Source organism: Hypomesus transpacificus, chromosome 11, assembly GCF_021917145.1.
Source record: "Hypomesus transpacificus isolate Combined female chromosome 11, fHypTra1, whole genome shotgun sequence".
Taxonomy (NCBI): domain Eukaryota; kingdom Metazoa; phylum Chordata; class Actinopteri; order Osmeriformes; family Osmeridae; genus Hypomesus; species Hypomesus transpacificus.
Window position 1 is genome coordinate 10,735,322 of NC_061070.1, and position 21,820 is coordinate 10,757,141.

General features: G+C 50.6%; 1 protein-coding gene across 1 annotated transcript in view; it reads left to right on the top strand.

Moving 5' to 3' along the window:
* The first annotated feature begins 8,370 nt into the window (after window positions 1-8,370).
* usp54a (ubiquitin specific peptidase 54a) overlaps window positions 8,371-21,820 on the top strand; it is a 26,631-nt gene continuing 13,181 nt past the window's right edge. The window contains 6 exon segments of the mRNA XM_047028891.1: window positions 8,371-8,907; window positions 15,995-16,087; window positions 18,515-18,649; window positions 19,690-19,803; window positions 20,022-20,094; window positions 20,097-20,103. Of these exon segments, the coding sequence (XP_046884847.1) occupies window positions 8,761-8,907; window positions 15,995-16,087; window positions 18,515-18,649; window positions 19,690-19,803; window positions 20,022-20,094; window positions 20,097-20,103 (569 nt within the window). The 5' untranslated portion in view covers window positions 8,371-8,760.

Here is a 21,820-nt window from a genome sequence, read left to right on the forward strand (position 1 = left end):
CACTCTTCGTATTTGGATTTGGAGCAATCATGAATGTCTATCGGGGAAGAGTGTGATAGTTTATTATGCCTCTTCAGCTCGCCTAAAGTTGTTTATATTTTGGTAGACCCTAAACAAAAACCATCTCAATGCTTCTAGCCTTTACGTAGCCTAATTCAGTTGTTCTCAACCCTGGTCCTCAAGTACCCCCTGTCCTGCATGTTTTAGATGTTTCCCTGCTACAACTCACCTGATTCAAATAAATGGGTCGTTATCTAGTTATGCAGAAGCCTGCTAACGACCATTCATTTGAATCAGCTGTGTTGGAACAGGGAAATATCTAAAACATGCAGGACAGGGGGTACTTGAGGACCAGGGTTGAGAACCACTGTGTAAACCTGTCTTTTTGCGTGGAGTTCTCTCGGAGACACTTACTGTTTACAAATTGGTTATAAATGTGGCATTAATGACTTATTATCTCTCATTCCCGCACAAGCTCAATATTTCATAAAATGTATTGAGGTCAGCACATTTGTGGGCAAAATGGCCATCATCTCCACATCAGTCACATGAACTGTGTGCACCATCACAAGACCAGGCTGTCCTCACACTGACCCAGCACAACACATTAACAGGCTTTGATGCCCATGACCGCGCTCTCTGCACACCCTGATCCCTTCTGATGAGGCAAGGGGCACACTGGGTGTGTGCATGTTTCAGTAGAGTTGTCTAGTTGTGTGTATTCAACAGTCACTGTGTAGGCTACTTGGTGTGACCTCAGTGGGACTGTTGTTGACGTGCGATTACAACAGTATTGTCAGACAGCTCCATTGTTGTATTTAAGATGAGGGAATGCTTGCTGGTGTCCCACTGCAATGGTGTGTCAAGCCCACAGATCATGGAGTCTAGTCACATGTCCTGCCAGGGATTTGTTGTGATGGGGTGGGTAAATATGTTGACCAGTGCCAGTAATATAGGAGTTGTGGTCTTTTTAATGGGCCAAACACCCCTCTCAAGCTCTCTTTATCACTCACTCAATTACTCACTCTGGATTCCAACCTATTTTTTTTACTAATGTATTCTTGCGCATTCAACTTTGACCCTCCTATTCAGGTCATCGAAGGGCAAACATGATAATGTATCCATTTCTTCTTGTGGGATTTTTAAGGATTAGGCACAGTGCTATGTGGTGAGTCCGTTTTTTTCTTTTCGTGTGGGCTTTTTGTAATTCCGATAATGTATAAACCATATAGCATATAATATAAACCACTGCCAGTGTTTTTTTTCATACCATGTTTAAATGGCACTGAGGGTTTAGTTCTCCACTGAGAAAATGCCTAATTCAGACAAAACACTAAAATTGTTGTGGGGGATTAAAACCATAACGCCTGAGCACTGGATTACATCCCAAACTCTCACAATGTTTCGGAAAGATGCTGCACTTCAACATAACACACAAATGCATCATTAAGGGGCTCCCTACATGGCTTCTGCTAGGACCTTTTTGAAAATTGATCAAAGTGCCCCAGGGACTCTCCAGTTGTGGAGTTGTGTAACAACATCAGCCCCAGTCATTTGACTTGTTTTGATGACCAGAACGCCACTCTGATTTATTATGTTGATCCAGTGTTCTGCTGTGCTGACTCCTGTCCATCCCTCTATCCTCCTCTGCTGGACGGAGACTCAGTCAGATTACACGTCTGTTTGGCCGTGGTGTAGGAGACCCATCATCCTACAGATGGTCAAATGAATAAGCAGATCTGGGTGCCAGGACTAAGTGGTGCTGACTGCTCCATGCCAGGTGAAGGTGGTGGCTGAAAACCGGGAAGCTCCTCTTCGTTGTTCTCTGCTTGCGCTCGTCTAGTTCTCTCTGTCTCTGTTTCTCTCTGTCTCTCTCTGTCTCTCTGTCTCTCTGTCTCTCTGTCTCTCTCTCTCTCTCTCTCTCTCTCTCTCTCTCTCTCTCTCTCTCTCTCTCTCTCTCTCTCTGTCTATCTCTCTCTCTCTCTCTCTCTCTCTCTCTCTCTCTCTCTCTCTCTCTCTCTCTCTCTCTCTCTCATCTAAGGCTCATCTCCTCTGATCTGACCTGAGTGATTGCTGCCATGCCCTCTGCTCATCCTGCTCATCCCACTCAACTCTGTCCCGTTTTTCTCTTTCACTTGTCCTGTTCTTCATTCGTACTCCTTGGTTCTTTCTTTGACCCTTTTGCTCTCTCTCTTTTGCACATAACGTCATAGTAAACTCTACAGATATATTTTTTTGGTAATACTTTACCTCCCTTCTGAGTGACGTCGCTGTCACCTGTCTCTTGAATTTGGCTCTCCTGCTCTCCAAAAGTCTGTTTCTGTCCCTTCAGATTGTTCGCCTCTGTCTCCGTCTGTCACCTAAAACTATTGAGTGTGTTTTCTCACGGACTCCTGCTGCTAGCTCTGGACTGTCTCGCACTTTTCTTCAAAATATGGATGGCTGTTGACCATGTCCCTCTTGCCCATGCTCCTGTCATTTCCCTAAAGCAGCACCCAGTTCCGTTTCCACGGCAACGGGCACTTTCTCGACCTGGCCTGTTTTGGAGCGTAAATACAGGACTGTGATTCTCTCCTCCCTCTGCATGCTACCACCCCCCCCCCCACCCACACACACACAAACACACTCTATGCCTGAGCTTTGATAGCGTGCAGACAGCTTGTTGCGTGCGACAAACCATCAGTGCATCGGGTGTGATTTGAGCCAGGCATGTGTGTCGCGTCTCCTCCTGTGACCCCCCCCCACAGCACGTTTCTAATCTCCCTGTCGTGTCATCTCTACCCCCATCCCCCTCAGCCTACCCCCCTACCCTCCCAAGTCATCACCGGCCTGGACTCCATGTGGCTACACAAGCAGTGACTCAGCATCCCGTAAGATTTGAACAGTCGTTAATTGCAGTTGCTGATGACAGCATTTGAACACAGATCCGTGTCACAGTAGTCTTTAGTTTACGTAAGCCTTATTTAGACCCTCGCTGAGATGAGGGATAGAGCTTTTTTGGCAGCGTTTGTTTAATTCTGCTTTGTCGCCAGTGCATGGGCTGTGATTCACAGTAACCAACCACATAAAATATGGAAGGCCACCCCCCCCCCCCCCCCCTTTAAGTGGGTAAATCTCTATGTTTCAACATAATGTAATGTGAAACGGGGTGGGTCAGATTACATATACAGTAATGCCACATTAAGACAATTACAGAGAAGGGCAGATTAAAAGCCCAACAGCCCAGATTTACTAGCATGCAAGCCGGGGGACAGATGTTTTATGTGTCTCCTGGTCGGAGGGTTTAGCCTAAACGGTAGTAGTTTGCCTAGCGAGCTAGCTCCCCAAGTCAACCAGCTGTAGCACAGCCCTGGATTCACTTGTAATTCTCTGTACTTCCGAGTGACCTTTTCCCCGTTGTTTCGACCAAGTATTCTTGGCTTTCTCGTTCAAAGATCGCAGTTCTTCTTTTTGTCATAGTGACCCCGGTCTCCTCTGTGATTTGACTCAGAAGTGCAAGCCAGGATCCTTCAGAGACCTGGCTTGTTTTAATTGTGGTGGGCTTCCCATCAGCAGGACTCCCATTTTCATGTGTCACTGGAGGATCTTAAGACCACTGCTTTGGCAGCGGCGGCCAAGAACATTCCCAGTAACCCAGGATTTGACTGTCAGTTCAGTCCGGGGGTGCGTGGTTGCTTGGCAGTGAGACTCTTTTATAGCCTCTTTTTTATGTGGCGGGAATGTGGAAGCCAGCGTGAAAAGGCCAAGCCATGCGCAGTCAAAAGGAAGGTTCAGAAACTCATAGGAGACGAGACAAATCTAAATGGTAAGAATTGTCACCTGCCAGTGCTACTTTAGTAGAATAACACAGGATCCTTCCCCCCCCTCCGCCACAAATGGACATGATGCTGTTAGGCCTTGTTCAGATTCAACCAGCCTAGTCTGGTCTGCAGTTGACTTGTATGGAGTAGATGCATGAGGCTGAAAAGAGTGGAATGTCTCCGGTCATCTCCCTGTCCTGTACATCTACCACCACCACTCCTCTCCCCTGGTTCCCTGTTGGCTTGGTCCCAGTGGAGGGCTGCCCCTGGCACAGGGCCATGCCAGCTTGGCAAAGTAGCAGCGTGGTGCTGGAGGCGCGCCAGCCCCGAGGCATTAGCGGTGATTAGGGGAGGAGGGGCGGCAGCCATGGACTGGTATGTTGTTGCGTAACATCTTCCCGCCAAATCTGCCCCTCATCACAGTCAGGACCCAGTCTACCTGTAAAGAGATAATGATAAACAGTCTTTATGCAAGATTACATGGAAGGGGAGCTTTGTGCATGGGTAAGCATGTGTGTAAAAGACATTAGCTTTCATGCCCCTCGTTAATAATGGATTTTTGCAAAGGAGCTCCTTTTTAAGGCTCATTGACCTAATCCTCGTGTGCTCACAATAGTATAACGCTCTTTAGCTTACCAGCGTTTTGTCATTATTGATACTGCTCTTTCACCCTAATGGTTTTTCACGGGACATAAAGATGGGTTCATTTGATGTGAGCCTTTTTAAAAACAATTTCCCCTCTCTGTTCCTCTGATTTGTATGCAGCCCCCATGGGTGACATGATCCTAGGCGCCCTGTACATTTCAACCAGGGCTATTTGGCCTCGCCAGAAGCCAGCTCCTCCTTCTCGCTCAACCGACAATCACATTTGTTTGAAAATCGGTGGGTCACTCCCCACTCCTCGCTCCCCACAGCTCCCTTCCCCCCCCCCCCCCCCTTCCCCCCCCCTCACCCTGGCTCAAAGCTTGATGGAATTTAGAATCACTGTGCCACTTGGGTTTGACAAAGACCTTGCCATGTTTATGAGGACCGTCATCATTATCAGCCTGTTTCATTTATATGCAAATGTGTTGGACTTTGTGGTAAAGGCAACTAACTCCTCAGCCCCCTACCATGTGCTGTACTTCCACACTTTTTCATTTAGACCTTAACGCCAATCTAAGACTATTAGGGATGATTGGGATTCCTCTCGATGGCTGTTGTGTGCGTGTGTGTGTGTGTTTGTATAAATGTGCATATGTGGTTTTGTGTGTGTGTGTGTGTTAATGTGGGCAGTCACCCAGCCTTCTGCTTCCTGGCTGGTTGAGGGCGGGGGGGGCTGGCCTGGACATGATGTGACGCGGCGGGCTGATTGATGCAAGCATGTCAACATGCCTCCTGGTCAGATGGGCCGGCCTGTTCTCACCCAGGCCAAGCGCACTGATCAGATGTGACAGCCTGTTGCCAGGCAATGGGGGCCATCATCCCTGAGTCATGGCTACGCTTCACATTTTGTGTGTGTGTGTGTGTGGAGGTTGAATGAGCTATGTTATGTTTCTCCCGATAGTCCATGTGTGCCTTGTGATAACTTTAACTTTGGATTCCCACCATAATGGAATAGAAAAATCTAATGTTGGCCAACACATGGATTTAAACACCAGGCTCCTCTCAGTGGCTTTGAGAGTCAGGCCACTATCAAGTTTGCAAGTCACTATCAGTTTGCAATAATAATTGTGTATAGCAGGCTTTTGTGTATTGTATTTTAGGCTATACAAACTATAGCCTAAAATAAGTAAACAAACATTTTGTGCATTTAATCAGCGTAATCAGTACACTGAGAACCAGACATATCTTGTTACTGTTGAGGGCTTTTAAAACCCTATCCCTCTGATGGATTCCTAGACAGGCCTCTTTACAGGCTGCTTACAGGCTGCTTACAGGCTGCATACAGGCTGCTTACAGGCTGCTTACAGGCTGCTCCCTGCCCCATGGGCTGCCTCCACCAGCTGGCCATGTGGTGTTGTTTACCACTGCACAGCTCCAGTGGTCACGAGCCACAGCCATCATCCTGTTCCTGGACTTCAGCAGACCTAAGGGAGGCTAGCACAGGCTAATAGCTTCGCTTTCTCACGGCTAGGCTAGGCTAGGCGGGCTAACGAGTGGGTAGCCAGACAGATCCCCGAGTAGCGAGACAGACTAATCCCAGGCAGCGTCTGATCAGGCTAATCCGCCCGCATGACCTGCCTCTCTCAACGCCTCCCTCCCTGGTCTACCCCCCCCCCCCCCTCCCATCCACCACAGACCACCACACCACAACAGCTTAGGAGACACACACAGCCACCCTATCATCCACCTCACCGACAACAACAACAACACCAATTCAGCTATAGGAGGACGCACTCCAATCCGCCCCGACCAATTACAGTTAACGCTTTAAGTGAGCTGATGATTACAGTATAGGAAACCCCACTCAACCCAGCATGCCCCCTTCACGTGTGCGTGTGACTGCGAGCAGGAGTCTCAGGCATGTCTTACTCCCACCTTAGACTGCTGAAATTGTTGTTTTTGTCTGGCAGAAGGACATTTGAGACCATCAGCAAAATGATGGAGGAGGATGGGTTTGTTCCGAGTTTAAAAAAGCCTTACACGTAGAAGTGATTATCATCACATAAACACGTTATTATAGGTGTTGGTTATGCTAGCATTCACCAAGATCCTACCTATGGCAGCGGTACTTTGCATTATGTATCGAGATTCGGCAGTGTCGAATGATGCCATTTAGTGCCACAGTTTGGCGTCCTTGGTCTTTGTGACGAGGGTGATGTTTTTGGATTCCAGATTTAACAGTCCTTGGCCCATCCATCACATTCCACTGTTGTTTGCATGCCACAGCATTGAGTCATAGTAATAGTCACCACGCAAGTTCCATTCAACAACGCAAACAGTTTTATAACAAAGGAAGCGGGGATCATGACTCAAATGATTCATCAATTTTTCACAACTCATGAGGAATTTATGTTTTTCCTTTGCGCGCAAACATGAAACTCTCCATGGGATGTATGTTTATTATGTGTGTGTCTACCACAAGTGGATCCTGCCAGTGGGTGTCAGACACAGGAAAGTGGTCTGGTAATATCACAAGTGCAGGTTTAGCCAATGACTCAGCCCTGAGTAAACACACACCCAGGAAAGAGAGAGGAGAGGAGAGACAGGACAATCGCCATAAATAAGAGCAGGCTGGCGTTGAATTAAAACGCTGGTGAGAGTTTGGATGCGTGCGGTTGCCTCTTTCCTTTGCCTCATTCAGTTGTTCTCAAATCTTCTGACATGCCTATCATTCCTTTTTCTCTCTCTCACTCTGTTTCCCGTCTCCGGCACTCTGCCCCCAAGTCTGACCATTAAAAGAGCATCACGGTGCTGATGGATGGACTGGTGAAGACAAGCCCACTCTTTAAAAGTGCCAGGCACCCAGAAATCCAGCGCTGGAAGCGTATAAATGTTGCATAGTATCATAACTGTTACCATAGGCATTAGGGATCCCTAAAGGAAGCAATAAAGTGCTTTAGTATCCCGTAGTTGGCCTATTCCCCCCTTTCTTCAAATGACTGAACTTCTGCTAAGCGTATGGGCGTTGCTGTTTTGTTCCTGCGTAATAAGTTGGCTACAATGTCCATTTTTTGGGAGCTATGCTAGAGTCTATCCCTGTCAGACAGTGAATCAGGTACCGCTAACTGGATACAGGCCTAGTATGATTTAGCCATGATCAGCACTGGCCTACCCTTGGCTCTAGACCTCTGTCATCATCCCTCCCTCCTCCTTTCCTTAGTCCACGTGGACTGGACGCCCCACTGTGTACACCTGACTGGGGTCTTTATTTAGCTTGTCTGGAGAAGTCTGATTAGAGGGCCTTAGCCTTTGTACAATTCCGAGAGCGACGTCTCAACTGCACTCTCCCCAAGCTGTAATTGTGTGGGTGTGTGTCTCCCAGGCACATGTATGTACAGTTTACGCCAGGTAGAGGGGTGGGGATGAGGGGGGTCAGTTCAGTTGAGAATGCTCCCGCCTCAACTCCAAGCAAAGAGAATTTACTGTCAGCTAATGCCTGCCCCCAGTCCGATCCCCGCCCCTTTCTCCTCCAACCACAATGGTGATAGGGCCTGCATGTTGAAAGAACAGGGCATACGGAGAACAGAGGGGGAAGAGGGAACTCGGGGTTAGGATTGTCAATATGTCCCTCCTTGATTGCCCCTTCAGTGTGGCAGAGGGATTGAAGCGGACAGGAGACACGGCTGGAGCGGGGCCCACGAAGGGAACACACGCATAAACTTGTCCTCTTTCTCATCCCCCTGCAGATCTGCCCCTTGTGCAAACTGAGAAGCCGCGGATCCATTCAGCCGCTGGAAAGAGCAGAGGGGACCAGACCCTGACCTCCGACTTTTCGTCCTCGCTCCCTGTCGCCCCCCCCCGTCTCAGTGGAGGTCTGCTGTCTGTTAATGAGGTGTTGAGGTCGTCTTGGACGCTGGCTGTAAAGATCCAGGGGAAGGTCGGCCACCTGCGGGAACGACCAGCACCAGAGAGCCCCCCCCCCCCCCCCGGTGTCAGAATATTGTGAGATTCCACAAGATGGTCCGAGGAAGGAGGGGCTGTGGAGCGACTGAACGAGAGAGAGGGGTGTGAAAGATAGCAGACGGGTGTTGAACCTCGGGGAGATTCCACTCACACTTATCTCTCTCGCTCTCTTCCTCTGAGGACGTGAGGAAGACTGAGCACTCTGTTTTATACTTGGCAGACTTGGACTTCTGTGTAAAATACTGGATTGCAACACAATTAACCGTCTTTTGGACCCCCACAATTGTTTTTCAGTGTTTTTTGCTCTTTTTATTTCTTTATTTCAATCTAAAGACATGGCCCAATGTGCTTCGTCACACGGGCGGGACGGTTGAGTGTTGATCAACGAGAGAACTAACTCTCAGCAAGGACCATGTCGTGGAAAAGGAACTACTTTGCGTCTGGCAGCGGGGGCTTGCAGGGGATCTTTACCCCGCGCACCATGACGTCCATCGCCCCCAGCAAAGGCCTCAGCAACGAGCCTGGCCAGAACAGCTGTTTCCTCAATAGTGCACTGCAGGTAGGATGGACACACGCAGTCACACTGGCATGACTGACAGCATGCAGAGAAACACACACACACACAGAAACCCAGTCCTCTTCTCTGTCCCTCTCTACCTATGGGCTGAGGTGAACTCTGTTAGGGTTTAGGTTAACTCACATGACATTACAGTGAGGTCTGAAGAATAAAACCTAAATAACCCCCAATTAGTTCTGAATGCAGCCCTCCTACAACTTAACCGAGTGGCTCCAGAGTCCGGTCCTAATTACTCTCATTCTTCGGGGGCTCCACCTGAATAGACTAATTCTGGCTTCAGAAATCGGGTTTAGCCGGAAAACGATAGGACTTCAACCCATGCAGTCATCATCAGACCCTCTTTCCATATTCACTCAAGCATGGGGTCTAGAGGGAGGGGAGGGGCGGGGCTTTGGGGGGGGGGGGTTCTAGGCGTCTACGAGGCTTACCACGGAGCCTCCCAGGCAGGCAGTCGTCTGCGTCTTGGACCCCATAAACAACTGTCAGACAGATGCTTCCACTGTGCCATAATTACCCCGGCTAAACAACCTGTCATTAGTTTCCCCCCCCCCTCTATTTTTAGGATTACCATATAATCAGCCATATAGAACTTCAGAGGCTTATATGCCTGATAATACCTCCAAAGCTACATATTAGTGTCAGTTGTGAGTCAGGAGACAGAGGGGGGGGAGCTGATAATGTATTGTCTGCCGCTGCCAGCCATAACAATGTGCAAATACAGCGAATTGAAAACCCGGGGGCGAAAACAGTAATTTTTTGTATGAAAATTAAATGCTGTGTTTGTTAACTAGACTTCATTAAGGTCTTTCTTTTTTTTAAACTTTATTTTCCCCCACCCTCAATGTGGAAGGCTTAATGGATTAGAACTTTCTTAAAGAAGTTGAGAGTTTTGTTGGGAATCAAGGGCAGACAGTAGCTAAGTAGTAGGATAACTTAAACACTTGCATTTTCATTCATTGACAACTTTTACCCCCTGCTGTGATGTATCCCCAGACCATCCTTCTACAGTTACTCATACCATCTTACCCTTCACAAATCATAAACCATTGTGAAGTACGCTCCTTCTGAACTTCATTTCAACCCTATAATCAGGAAACCTCTTGGAGGAAAGGATTATTGAAACCTGTGGTAGCTTGCTGCCATACAGCCTTAGATAAGAGTCTCAGTGCTTCTCACTTGGAGGAGGAGTAGAGTGCTTCCCCCGCTTCTCTTGTGAGGAACTCTATGCTCCCCACACCCTGTCAGATAGGATTTGACACAAACTGTTGAAGGATGGAGGTAGATATGGGTCTCTGTCTCCGTCCCCGTCTCTCTCTTTCTCTCTCTCTCTTTCTCAATCACTCACTCACTCACTCACTCACTCACTCACTCACACACACACCCATCGGGCTCTACCTTAGCCCAAGCCGAGACCTGCTCTCAAACAGGCCCATCAGAAGTATAGCCTAACCTCAGCTCAACTTATAAGATGATGTCTACTTAACAGGTCAGCCCACATCCCAGACATTTTGATTCAAATTCAACTTTTAGGGTTAGGTTTAGGGTGAACCCTGCCTCGACTTGGTTTAGGAATTCAGCTTTTTAAGAAAGTTCCATTCTTGACCTGGAAACATTTCTCGATCTGTCTTCTGAACACCTTGCATCCGTGTGATGACAACCATCCAAGCACAAGCCAGCAAATGAGAAGCCGTCAGGGTTAGCTTCCCCAGGAAACGAGATGCAGGAAATCAAGTGAGGAAGGAAAAAGGTAGCGTCTGCAGACGTGTTTGTAAACACCCATCTTGTTACAACTCACCCTTATGACCCAGTTCAGATGATGGACTGCCAACTCTCAGAGCTTCCTGTCTTGTAAGAGGCATCCCAAAGAAATGTCTTGACTGGGTAAACACAGAATGGTGTGAATCTAGACGCATTCCAAAGAAGAAAAAAAAAAGATTCTTCACCGTCAACACAATAGTTCAGGTTTATCCATTTTTTACAAGGCAGTGAGGATTTTGGTCCTGAATGATTTGATTGATGCTTTTTATCATGTTAATGTATTCTAGATGAACAATCCTTCCCTCTGCCCATTTTCCACTCAGTTGGCATGTGTTCTTCATTTCTGCTCTTTTTCATCTTGACTGATCTTTTCTTTTTCACATATGGGTCTGACTAGCAGGAAATGGTCTGTGCTGTCTGTAGATATCTGGTTTTAATAGATGAAGCAATTGAGCAGCTCCTATTAAAGCTGTGTTGGGAAGAGAAGGGGGCAAAGGAGTATGTAAGTGGCATTGAATTGAACGGTTCATTGAATAGGCTATAAATCCCGGGGGCAGATCATGTCAGTCTTTTATACGCTGTCCCATTTCCCAGCAGAGGACCCGGTGTTCCATCTGAACTAGGCAATTCCATTTTCTAAGGTTCACAATCCTTTTCCCTCATTGTAGGGAAAACATATTCAGCATTGTGGTATCTGTCTACTGTCGGCAAATTCTTTCAGATGGAAAAATGGCAAAGTGAAGACAATCAAATGGAATTGTCAGAAATGAATGTTCATTGTGTATATTTTGGGAACTCGAGCATTATCGGAAATGGAACAAAACCTCCCATCTGAAAAACGGCATCTCACCCACCCACGTCACCACCAGCTCTTTAAACTCCTTGCTGATGAGAGTCTGGGAAATATCCACACACCATGTCATCATTCTCCCTCGTGGCAGGCTCTTAGTCATGTTTTGCAGCAATGTTGTCGAGTCAGAATCATCTGTGTACTAGCTCCATGGCATTGGCACCATATGTTCATGCAACTTGCCCACTATAATCCCCAAGATGTAACATGGAGCATCAAACCTCCCTTGCAGCCGGTTGATTGTGCACCATGTTGGTAAAACATGAGTAATATATCACCTGACATCCCACCTCAGGAAACAGATGTCCTGGTGCTCAACACTGCTTTCCCTCTCTTCCATCCTCCCTCCCTCGATTCTGTTTTTTTCCGTCCCTCTCTCCTTCCTGGCCTCTCCCTCTCCCCCCCCCCCCCCCCCCCCCCCCCCCCCCCCCCCCCATGTGCTTTCATGATAAGGGCAGAAACAAATTGGCTGCATTTTGTTCTGCCGGGGCTATCGCCTTCCTCCAGAGCTGTCCAGCTTGCATGACTGTGTCCTGTTCCCCAGCCTCCCCATCCTCTCCTCTTTCCTGGCCTCGTTTCTCCGGCATGGGGAGTACCAGACCCGGGAGATTGCCCCGGGGCTGCTGGAAGAACGGCATCTGTGCATCTTTGCCGCTCACGTGCAGATCTCCGCCAATAACCTGGCTCGGCGGTCCAACTAGGGCACGCCGAACTTGGACACAAGAAACCTCATAGTAGTTCCTGCGAAACCTTGAATGTCTTTGGACGGTGAGCGATTTGTCGCAAAATTGTTACACAAGGATAGTCAAAGGTACCTTTTTGGTTCCGGGTCCCTCGAGGCGTGTAGAAATGGCACAGTCGTGAATTGCAGAGTTGGGGCCCCGGAGAAGGGCGGCGGCGTTTTGCCGTGACGTGCGATCAAGGTGAGGGAGAGTGCTGTAACGTCGCTGGAACATCGGCGTAACGAGCAGCTGTGCCCCCTTGCTACCGTCCAGGCACCCGTCTGCTCAGGACCCCCCTCCCCTGTTGATCCCTGTGTTCCATGTGGCAGTGTTTTATTGGCTGCCCACATTAGGCTGCCGTCTAACAAACAGACCATTCCAAAGTAAGATACCTAGCGTAGCAGCGGGGGTCAGGAAAAGATCCCGCTCGACTGCAGTCTTGATGCTCAGGAACATATTGGACCTGGCAGGAGGGCACTGCAAAGGCAGGAAAAAAGCCAATCGAAAACTGCTGATTGCACAATATGCACATATGATCCTCCATCTCATTATGCTTTTTCTGGTGTTTCATTGCTCACCTCCTATCAAATTGGAAACGCAATACCGTACGGTGCACTGTGACACCGATAAGTACACGGGCCCAACTTTTACCAAACTTTTACCCAACTGCTCTCTCTGAAGTCGGGGAATGCCAGGGACCCTATCGATCATCAGCCTAAGAGGCTGGCAAGTGTGCACCAACACCCTCGCTATCGGAGCTGTCGTTGGCCGCGTGGCGCGTCCTAAATCACGGCTGAGGGAGAGACCTGGGACCAGGCAGCCCTTCCCCCTGCTGCTGTGTCTGGGGCTCTTCTGCTGCCTACCTGATGGGAAGAGTAAATCAGTCAATGCTGCGGCTGATTGATGGCACGGAGTTGCCGTGCACACAGGCTGGAGGCTTGGGAGGCCCACTGCCGGCTACAGCCGCCTGGCCGTTTGGATCGAGGAGGTTCAAAGATGTCGACCTAATGCAGTGCGCCTTTGGAAAACAGAGAGAAAGCACTTATTTTGATGATTCTTTTTTTCTTTTATTTTTTCTGCTTGTTTTCGTCCAAAGTTTCTGTTTCAACCTTCCTGAGTACTCCCTGACCCCCCCCCCCCCCCCTTCCTCTGCTGCAGCTTAATCTGCTAATCCTGCCTTGAGTGCTGTCGTCATGGCAGCATTAAGGTTGAAATTGTGCTTTTTTTTGGGGGGGGGGGGGGGGTTGTTATATCATCGATTTGCATCTCTTCCAGGCAGCTCTTCTCTGCCTTTCATCACGCTCTCTTGTCTAGCGCTCTTGGATGCCTTCCCTGGAAATTCTTTTCAGCGCAAGTGATGGTGGTTATGATTGACTGATAGAAAGCATTATCAGGGACGCGGGGTCACACAGAGAGGAGCAAAACCACAGGGGGTTCATAGAAATACAGCTGGGATGAATTCCGCCATTCCTCCTCTGCATTGGAGGAATTCCACCGCTTCCGCTTGAGAGGAAATGCCAACGTTCTCCCGTTTAATAGACTTCTTCCAAAAGGTTACGGTTGGAAGTATTTTCGTAAATATTTACTCTGGTTTTCCATTTGGTGAAGAAAGCGAATGTTTGCTGTGGAAAATGAGGATGTTCTCTGGCATCTCTCGTCTCTGTGTGGAGGGCATGCGTCTGGCTTTAAATGGTCTAACGTGATCGTTCTGGAGTTGATGCGTAGATAACCCAACATGCCCTTACTCGTTCGTGCCGCTCTGATGCGGTCTCCAGATGGTGGCGTGTGTGGTTCTGTTATGAAACCATTTCCCCTGCCCACCGTCAAGGCGTCTTACCGTCTTAGTCCTGGGAGGTTTAGATGTGTGGCTGTCGCTCTCTGCAGTCAGAGATGTCTCACCACGAGATGCGGATAGAGCTCCTCATTGGGAATCCCGATTCGCAGTGTCTGTTTCTGCGAGTGTCCATTGAGCCTCGGGCTAAGATCTGTGTCCCTGTGGTACACTGCTGCGAGGGAGAGCTGGACACAACGCGAGGGGTGTGAAGAAATTGGACAAAACACAGCTCAAAGTTTAGGGCTGTGCAGTGAAAACAAATCTGCCCGCTGAATGCTTTTCTGCTGCAGCCCCAAGCAAACATCTTATAGCCTACATCAGCTACCATGAGCTCACGTCCTTTTAAAATGGACAGACCATGGTATTGTGTTTTCCTTCTGACGCATCCGCACAGCTCCATTGTTCAGGCAGCATGCATGTACCCGTAGCATTGTTCCCGCTGGGCTGCGGGAGCCTCTAGCCTAGAGGTCGATGGAGTCCATCAGTAATTACAAACCGTTCCAACGGTTCACTAGGGTTCAGTCATATTAACCTCTGGAGACCCTTTTTTCTAGGTCAATTCTGTTTGTTTGGATGACCCTGATTTGAAGGTGACCGTTGGGGCCCCGTGTTTTTCTCACGTAGGACTTCGATCTCGTTCGTTTCAGAGCGGGAGGCGGCCGTGAGTCGATGCGAGCCGTTGTCCGTTGGAGGTATCAGAGGAGAGAGCCTCCAGGAAGGGGAGCAGGGTATGGGGACTCTAACGGAAAGTGACAGACCTCTCCATAATTCACCTCTGTGGCGTGTGGACGTGGCAGCCTGGCACCGGCACGGGGCACATGGGGCCACGTAGGTGGCCAGGTGGGGACGGGCAGCTCGGGCAGGGGGGCCAGATGGGAGAGGGGATGCGAAGGAGGTGCCCGACGGGAAAGCGCAAGGGCCGCGTTTGTTCCGCTGACGCCCCGCATCCCCGACCTGGGCAAGCGTACATACCTTGACCTGATGGGCTTCTGTAAGAACCTGGTGCTCCAGAAAAACACACACAATCTCTCGCTCTCTCTTTCTGTATCACTCTGTGTCTCGCTCTCTCTCGCTGTCTCTCTCTCGCTGTCTCTATATATTTGTTTCCTGTGTAAAGCCCTCTGTGCTCTCTATCTGCTATCCCTCATTCCCTCCTGGCTCCTGGTGAGGCGTGCAGGATTCCTTCCCTGCTGAGGGGATTACAAGCGAGAGGGGGGCATCAGGGGATCTGATTTGCCACTAACCTGCCCTCTCCCCATTGGTTGTTCCAGCCCAAGGGCAGCGGCGGTAGACACTGGGCCAACAGGCGATTGGACTGCAGCGCTGCGGTTGTATAACCAGCGCATTAGACAGGGCCATCCTTTAACACCACTAACGGGGTTGGAGGGAATTCGAAGAGGGAATTCCACCCGTTTTGGTGCTCGACCCTTCTTTGATCTCCAAAAGGGGGTCCGGTATCTGTGAAAGCTGCCGACTTTCAGAGCAGCAAAATCCCCCCCTCCCTCGGAGGGTGGGGGTGGGAAAGGCGACAGCAGGCGACGACACAGCAGCACTTACTTTGTGGCATAGCAGGTGACGACACAGAGCAGCACTTACTTTGTGGCATAGCAGGCGACGACACAGAGCAGCACTTACTTTGTGGCACAGACGGATCCCTCGCTCGCTCGTTGAATTTTTGATGGCGAGAGTTTGACCCGCGGTGAGAGGACGAGTGGCATCCGAAGCAGGCTCAAATCGGCGGTTTCTCGACGGTCGGCTTGACTTTCCGCCAACTAGCCGTGTCAGCCTTTACACACCTCGGCTTGTTCTCTCTCCACAGAGAGAGAGTTTGACCGTAATGGCGTCTTAGATCCTGGAGTCTGTTTGTGTTGTTGTTCACTCTTCCTCTTCCTCTGCCTTCCACAGGTTCTCTGGCACCTGGATATCTTTCGCAGAAGCTTCCGGCAGCTGACCACGCACAAGTGCATGGAGGACTCGTGCATCTTCTGTGCTCTGAAGGTGAGCGGGCCTGAGGCTCTGGGAGGGGCGGGGCCTGGGGGCTGTGTTCTGGGAGGGGCGGGGCCGTGTTTAGCCTACTGTAGAGAAACTCCATACGTGCCCACCGAAAGATGAACAACTCGTCTTTAGATGTATTCATTTATGATTATTTTGTCTGTACTTTGCCTACAGTAATCATAGATCTTGAAGTGTTCTGAAGGAACGTGAATTGTCATGAATTGCTGTTAAATGTATATGTTACATGTTCTCTTTATATATGGCCGCTGCTCTTAGCTCCCTTAGAGTGGGAGTTTTTCCTGCTGTCTTTGCAGTGCCGGTTTCAGCATGTGGATGGTCAGGGCTGACAGTCGAACTCCCTGGTGTGTAGACTAGCAAAGTGGTTGGATCTCTGCTCATTGGTTATGGATTATGGAGTGCAGATCTGTCTTGGTCTGGACAGGCTTGTAGGTGTAGATCACTGGGTCTAGCCCACTGATCAACCTCTCTCTCTCTCTCTCTTCCTCTCTCTTTTACCCCCCTCTATTTTATTGCATTCCATCTCATGTGCAACAGGAATGCCAGTGGCTCTTTCCATCAGGAGTTCAATAACTCAGTTGGAAATGGCACAGCTGCTTTCCCATGCCCAGCTCTACCTCAGCCTGCCTCTCTGTGTCTGGCTGCTGTGGAGACTGTTACACACGCACACACACACACTCCGCCTGACTGCTCTCTCTTGATTACCGTGACTGTCACTGTCTGAGAGAGAGAGAGTGGCCGACGGAGAGAGAGGCAGACACGTAGAGAGTACGACCGATATTCAATCTTCCAGTCGGCCATATTCTGCTAAACGACCGTGTTTCTTTACCAAGAAATCAGGCTGGCCGAGCGCACACGCACGCACGCACACACACTCTCAACAGAGACGAGGGCTTTTTGAGTGGCTACTAGATGGTACTCGGCACACATACTTCTCTCAGTCATGTGGGAGTCATCTCACAGATGCAGCTTTAATGCTCTCTCTCTCCCCCTCTCTCTTTCTCTCTCTCTCTCTCTCTCTCTCTCTCTCTCTCTCTCCCCTCTCTCTCTCTCTCTCTGCTGGGAGTTATTCTGCGGGAATGCTTTTCCTGACCGCTGGAGCAGGCTATTCTCCCAGGTCTACCTGATGTGGGGATGACATGTCAGGGAGACTGGGTGCTCATGAAAGATGCTCGGCTCTGGCTCCTCTGGTCTCTCCTCCCATCCTCCTGAGGGTCTCTCTGTTCCTCATCTCTGCTTTGTTTCACGACCTTCTAGACCTGTGCACTTCCTTGTTTTATCTTGTGTATCTCTCTCTCTCTCTCTCTCTCTCTCTCTCTCTCTCTCTCTCTCTCTCTCTCTCTCTCTCTACTTCTCTCTCTCTCTACTTCTCTCTCTCTCTCTCTTTCTCTCTCTCTACTTCTCTCTCTCTCTACCATTTGTCCTGCTCTCTCCTTTTCTCTGCCATGTGTGTGTCTCTGTCTGCTTATCAGAATTCAGCAGGGCTCATTTCTGGGGTCGATTACAGGCCATCTCTGCCAGCCATTTAATTTGAACACAATTATAAGGCTATGATCATCCATCCTCCCCCGCTCCTTTCTCTCTCTCTCTCCCCCCTCTCTCTCTCCCCCCTCTCTCTCCCCCCTCTCTCTCCTGTTCCCTGCGTGCTCATACGCCAACCTCTTCATCTCGTTCTCGCTAATGCAAGATAAGTTGAGGTGCGTAGCGAAAGGCATAAGGTGTGTGTGTGTGTGCGTGCGTCAGGATCCTTGCATGTGTGCACACGTATAGCACCTCTCTTCTCATGGCATGCCTGGGTGTTTCTAAGTCCAAAGAAGGGGGGGGGGGGGGACAGGGGGTGCTCAGTAGTTGAGAAGCCAGCTTCTCTCTTGGTGTCCACTTTGATGCCCTGGGAATCCAAAGAGGACCAGTTCACATTCGACCACGCTTTGAAGCGACACGCGAGCTCTCCTGCACCCCCCTCTCGCCTCTCCCAGCACGGCTGAGCCCTGGTGAGAGTTTTTTTTCCGCGGCTCCAAAGTAAACACAGAAAGATGGTTGGTTTGAGATCAGGGTTTTATTTTCGTACGCGCTGGCTGGTAGCTAGTTATACCACGAGTCCCTCGCTGACACGCGGCAAGTCAGCAAGACTTGAGAACTACTGGAGGCCATTAGCCTTTACTCACCCAGTATATCTCCCTCCCTCACTGTGATACAGTGCATTAAGAGGAGCTGCTGTCGGGGTTAACATGGGTCAGGGAGTCTTAAGTTTGAAGTTGAGAACTGACTGAAGAAAACATGTCTTTGCTGTGTCTAAGGGTGTTGATGTTGATGTTTTTTTTTTTTTGGGGGGGGGGGGGGGGGGGTCGCCCTCTCTGGTCCACACAGCTCTGCGCCCTCACTAACCCCACTGTCGCCTCTCGTCCGTTCCAGAGCATCTTCGCTCAGTTCCAGTTCAGCAGTGAGAAGGTGCTGCCGTCGGACGCCCTGCGCAGCGCCCTGGCCAAGACCTTCCAGGACGAGCAGCGCTTCCAGCTGGGCATCATGGACGACGCTGCCGAGTGCTTCGTAAGGAACACCCCCCCCTTACTGCTTCCCAGCCTTCACTCGTGTCTTTACTCCTCCTTGATTGATCTCGTCGTTCACTCTCGGCTCGACCGTGGTTCCAGAACTTCAGATCAGCCTCCAGTCCCCCGTCCTTGTATATCCAGTTTGTCTCTCTCTCTCCCCTTCTCTCTCTCTCTCTTTCTCTCACCCTCTCTCTCTCTCACTCACACACACCATCTCTCTCTCACACACACCATCTCTCTCACACCATTTTTTGCCTCCTTCCTCATCCCTCCATTCTGCTAGTGAAGCAGCCCGAGCCGCATGTGCTTGCTGACAACTGTGAACACGGAGAACTGCAGAACAGGGTTTGTTTTTTGGCGTTAGTCGTATTTGGTGTTTGACTGTGACTGCAGGCCAGAAGGCTTTGGGGAGGAGGGGGCTGGAGGAGGGGGGACGCATGCGGAGGAGGGGGGGGGGGGTATGGAGAAGGGGCCAGGGGTAGGGGGGTGGGGGGGGGAAGGAGGGGAGTAGAGAGGCTGGAAGGGAAAGAAAGGGAATGAACGCGGAGGAGGAAGGATGGAGGAAAGGCCCGTGGGGAGGAGGAGGAGATGAATACAGCGCAGAGGAGGGGACGGAGGAGAGGCTGGAGGAGAGGAGAGGAGTGCACCAGATGCTGCTGAGCGTACCTGGGGACCCTCCCAGCAGAGAGGCGCTCCGCAGCACCCCAGCACCCCAGCGTCTGTGTGAAAAGGCTCCGCAGCGCTCCGGAGACTTGCCTACCTGCAGTTAGCAGACGATAAATCACCCAGCCAAGAAGCAGGGAGCCCCGGGGGGGGGGGGGGGGGGGGGGGGGGGGGTGCAGGAGCTCCCTGCTCTGCTGAGAGCATTCCGGGTTGTTCAGGAGGCACAACGGACTTGATTGAGAAACAATGCAAACACACACACACGTCATTCGACGGTTTTGCAGACTGAGAGATCCACAGAACCACACACAGACTTATCTTCTCTCCTCTTGTTTTCGTCTCTCTCTCTCTCCCCCGCCCACCCCCACCCCACAGGAAAACATCTTGATGCGGATCCATTTCCACATCTCGGATGAGACCAAGGAGGACATCTGCACTGCCAAGCACTGCATCCCACACCAGAAGTTCGCCATGACACTCTTCGAACAGGTGTGCCCCCACAGCCGCCCGAAAAGAAAACCCCCCGTTACTGCCTCGCCAAAAAGACCCAACACACAGCCACGCCATGTGGTGTCTCTCACCGCTTCTAAGAGGATCCACTCCATCGTTAACGTCAAGTCAGGGAATACTTCGGGCCCTCTTAAGAGGGGCGTCGCTGGCGGCGAGAGGGTGTCACCCTCACCGTGCGTGTGTGTCTCTGTTTGCAGTGTGTGTGCAGCAGCTGTGGAGCCTCCTCTGACCCACTGCCCTTCATTCAGATGGTGCACTACATCTCCACCACCTCCTCTGGTAAGCAGCAACACACACACACACACACTTCAACTGGACAAACTGGATCTTAGCAGGGGGAGGAAAAAACGCCCACATGGGTTCAGACCGGTCGTACTGGTTTGGACCAGTCTGAGGTGTGTGAGTCAAGGTTGTGTTTAATGAGTCATGTACTCTGGTTAAGACCTGCCTTGCGTTAGACTGGACTGGCAGCGTGTCACAACGACGGCACTCAAACGCAGCAGAATGTCTCGAGCGGGATTTCCAATCCCCTTTCGGTGGGCTGGGTCCCCCCCCCCCCAACACCAGCGTCGCCGTAGAGGAGAAAAGGCCTCTCTCGTCTTCCGTAGCCTCTCAAGCAACGAAAACAGGTGCCCAACCTCCTTCGTGTGAATGACACCCCTTTTACAAGCAGCCAATCCTCTTCAGAGCCAGGCCGTGCCGGCAGGTTAAATAGCAGGTCGCCTCCAAACAGGCCGACTGCTCTTTTCATCAGTGTTTATGAGCAGCGCACCGCTCAGTGACTCACTGAGGAGGAGGAGGAGAATCTCTCGTCTTTAGACTAGAAGGGCCTGTAGCATCTGTGTTTTAGTCTCCCCCTCCCCCCACCATCTCAGTTTGACTGCTCTCCCCCCCCCCCCCCCCCCCCCCCCCAGAGTGTCCTTCTCCAGCAAACAATCGGATGCTTGCTTACATGAGATGTCTGGACATTAATTATCCATGGCTTGAGTCGGGCGTTTGGTGTCAGAGGCTCGGGGGTTCGATGCTACGCTGTCCGGGGGGACATCCAGAAGGCACGTTAGGTCCAGCCGCACGTACCTCCTTATCGTAGACGACACTCACGCACACAGTACGTGAGCACGCACGCACACGAAAGGGATCATGTATAGAACGTTCCAGGAGGGGCGTGGCTTCGCTCTGAAGGTGCTTCTTTTCCCGATAATGACAACGGCGTTCTATACATTATCCCGCTTATTACACACGGCTACTTGCCGGAAAAATAACTAAACCCAGTGTGTCTTTTTACAATTTATTTGTTGCCATTCGTAGTGTCGATTGGCAGAGAAATAGTTTGCCAAAGACGTTGAACTTCATAGACGTTGAACATTCTTTAGGCTTCAAATCAGCTGACGTCGCTAAGCAACGAAGTACGCTGGGGTTGAAAAGTTACCGGACTGCTTGCGGAGTGCCACGATAGACGGCCACTTCCCTTGACAGCGGTCAGTTATACATAGCAACGGTCAGTTATCGAAAAATAATTGCCCGCAGAACGTTGGGAAGCCCCCATTCAAGTGAACGCGGCATTCTACAGCATGAAGAAACAGCCGTGTCATAAACGAGCAATACAACCCACGAGGTGACGACAGTTGACCAATAACAAGCACCGTTCCCCGGAGACCTTCTCACCTTCTTCCATACACACACATGCCGCCCTCCCCCCCCCCCCCCCCCCCCCAGTGCACCAGCAGATCCAGCACTCACCCTGCGGTGTCTTTGAGGTGTGCTCCTGCATGGGGAGCAGTGAGCTCCCCTGAGCCCCTCGCCGCAGGAACGCACCTTGGAGTCACCTTGGAGACAGCGCTGCAGGCTCGCAGCCCTGAGCTGGGCCCCCTGTGTGCCCTCACGTCAGCACCCAGGGCCCTGGGGGGGGGCGGAGACGGAGCGGGCTCTGAACACTCTGCACCAATAACATCGGCTTAGTCACTCAGACCGTTCTGCACACTCCGAATAGGGGGAT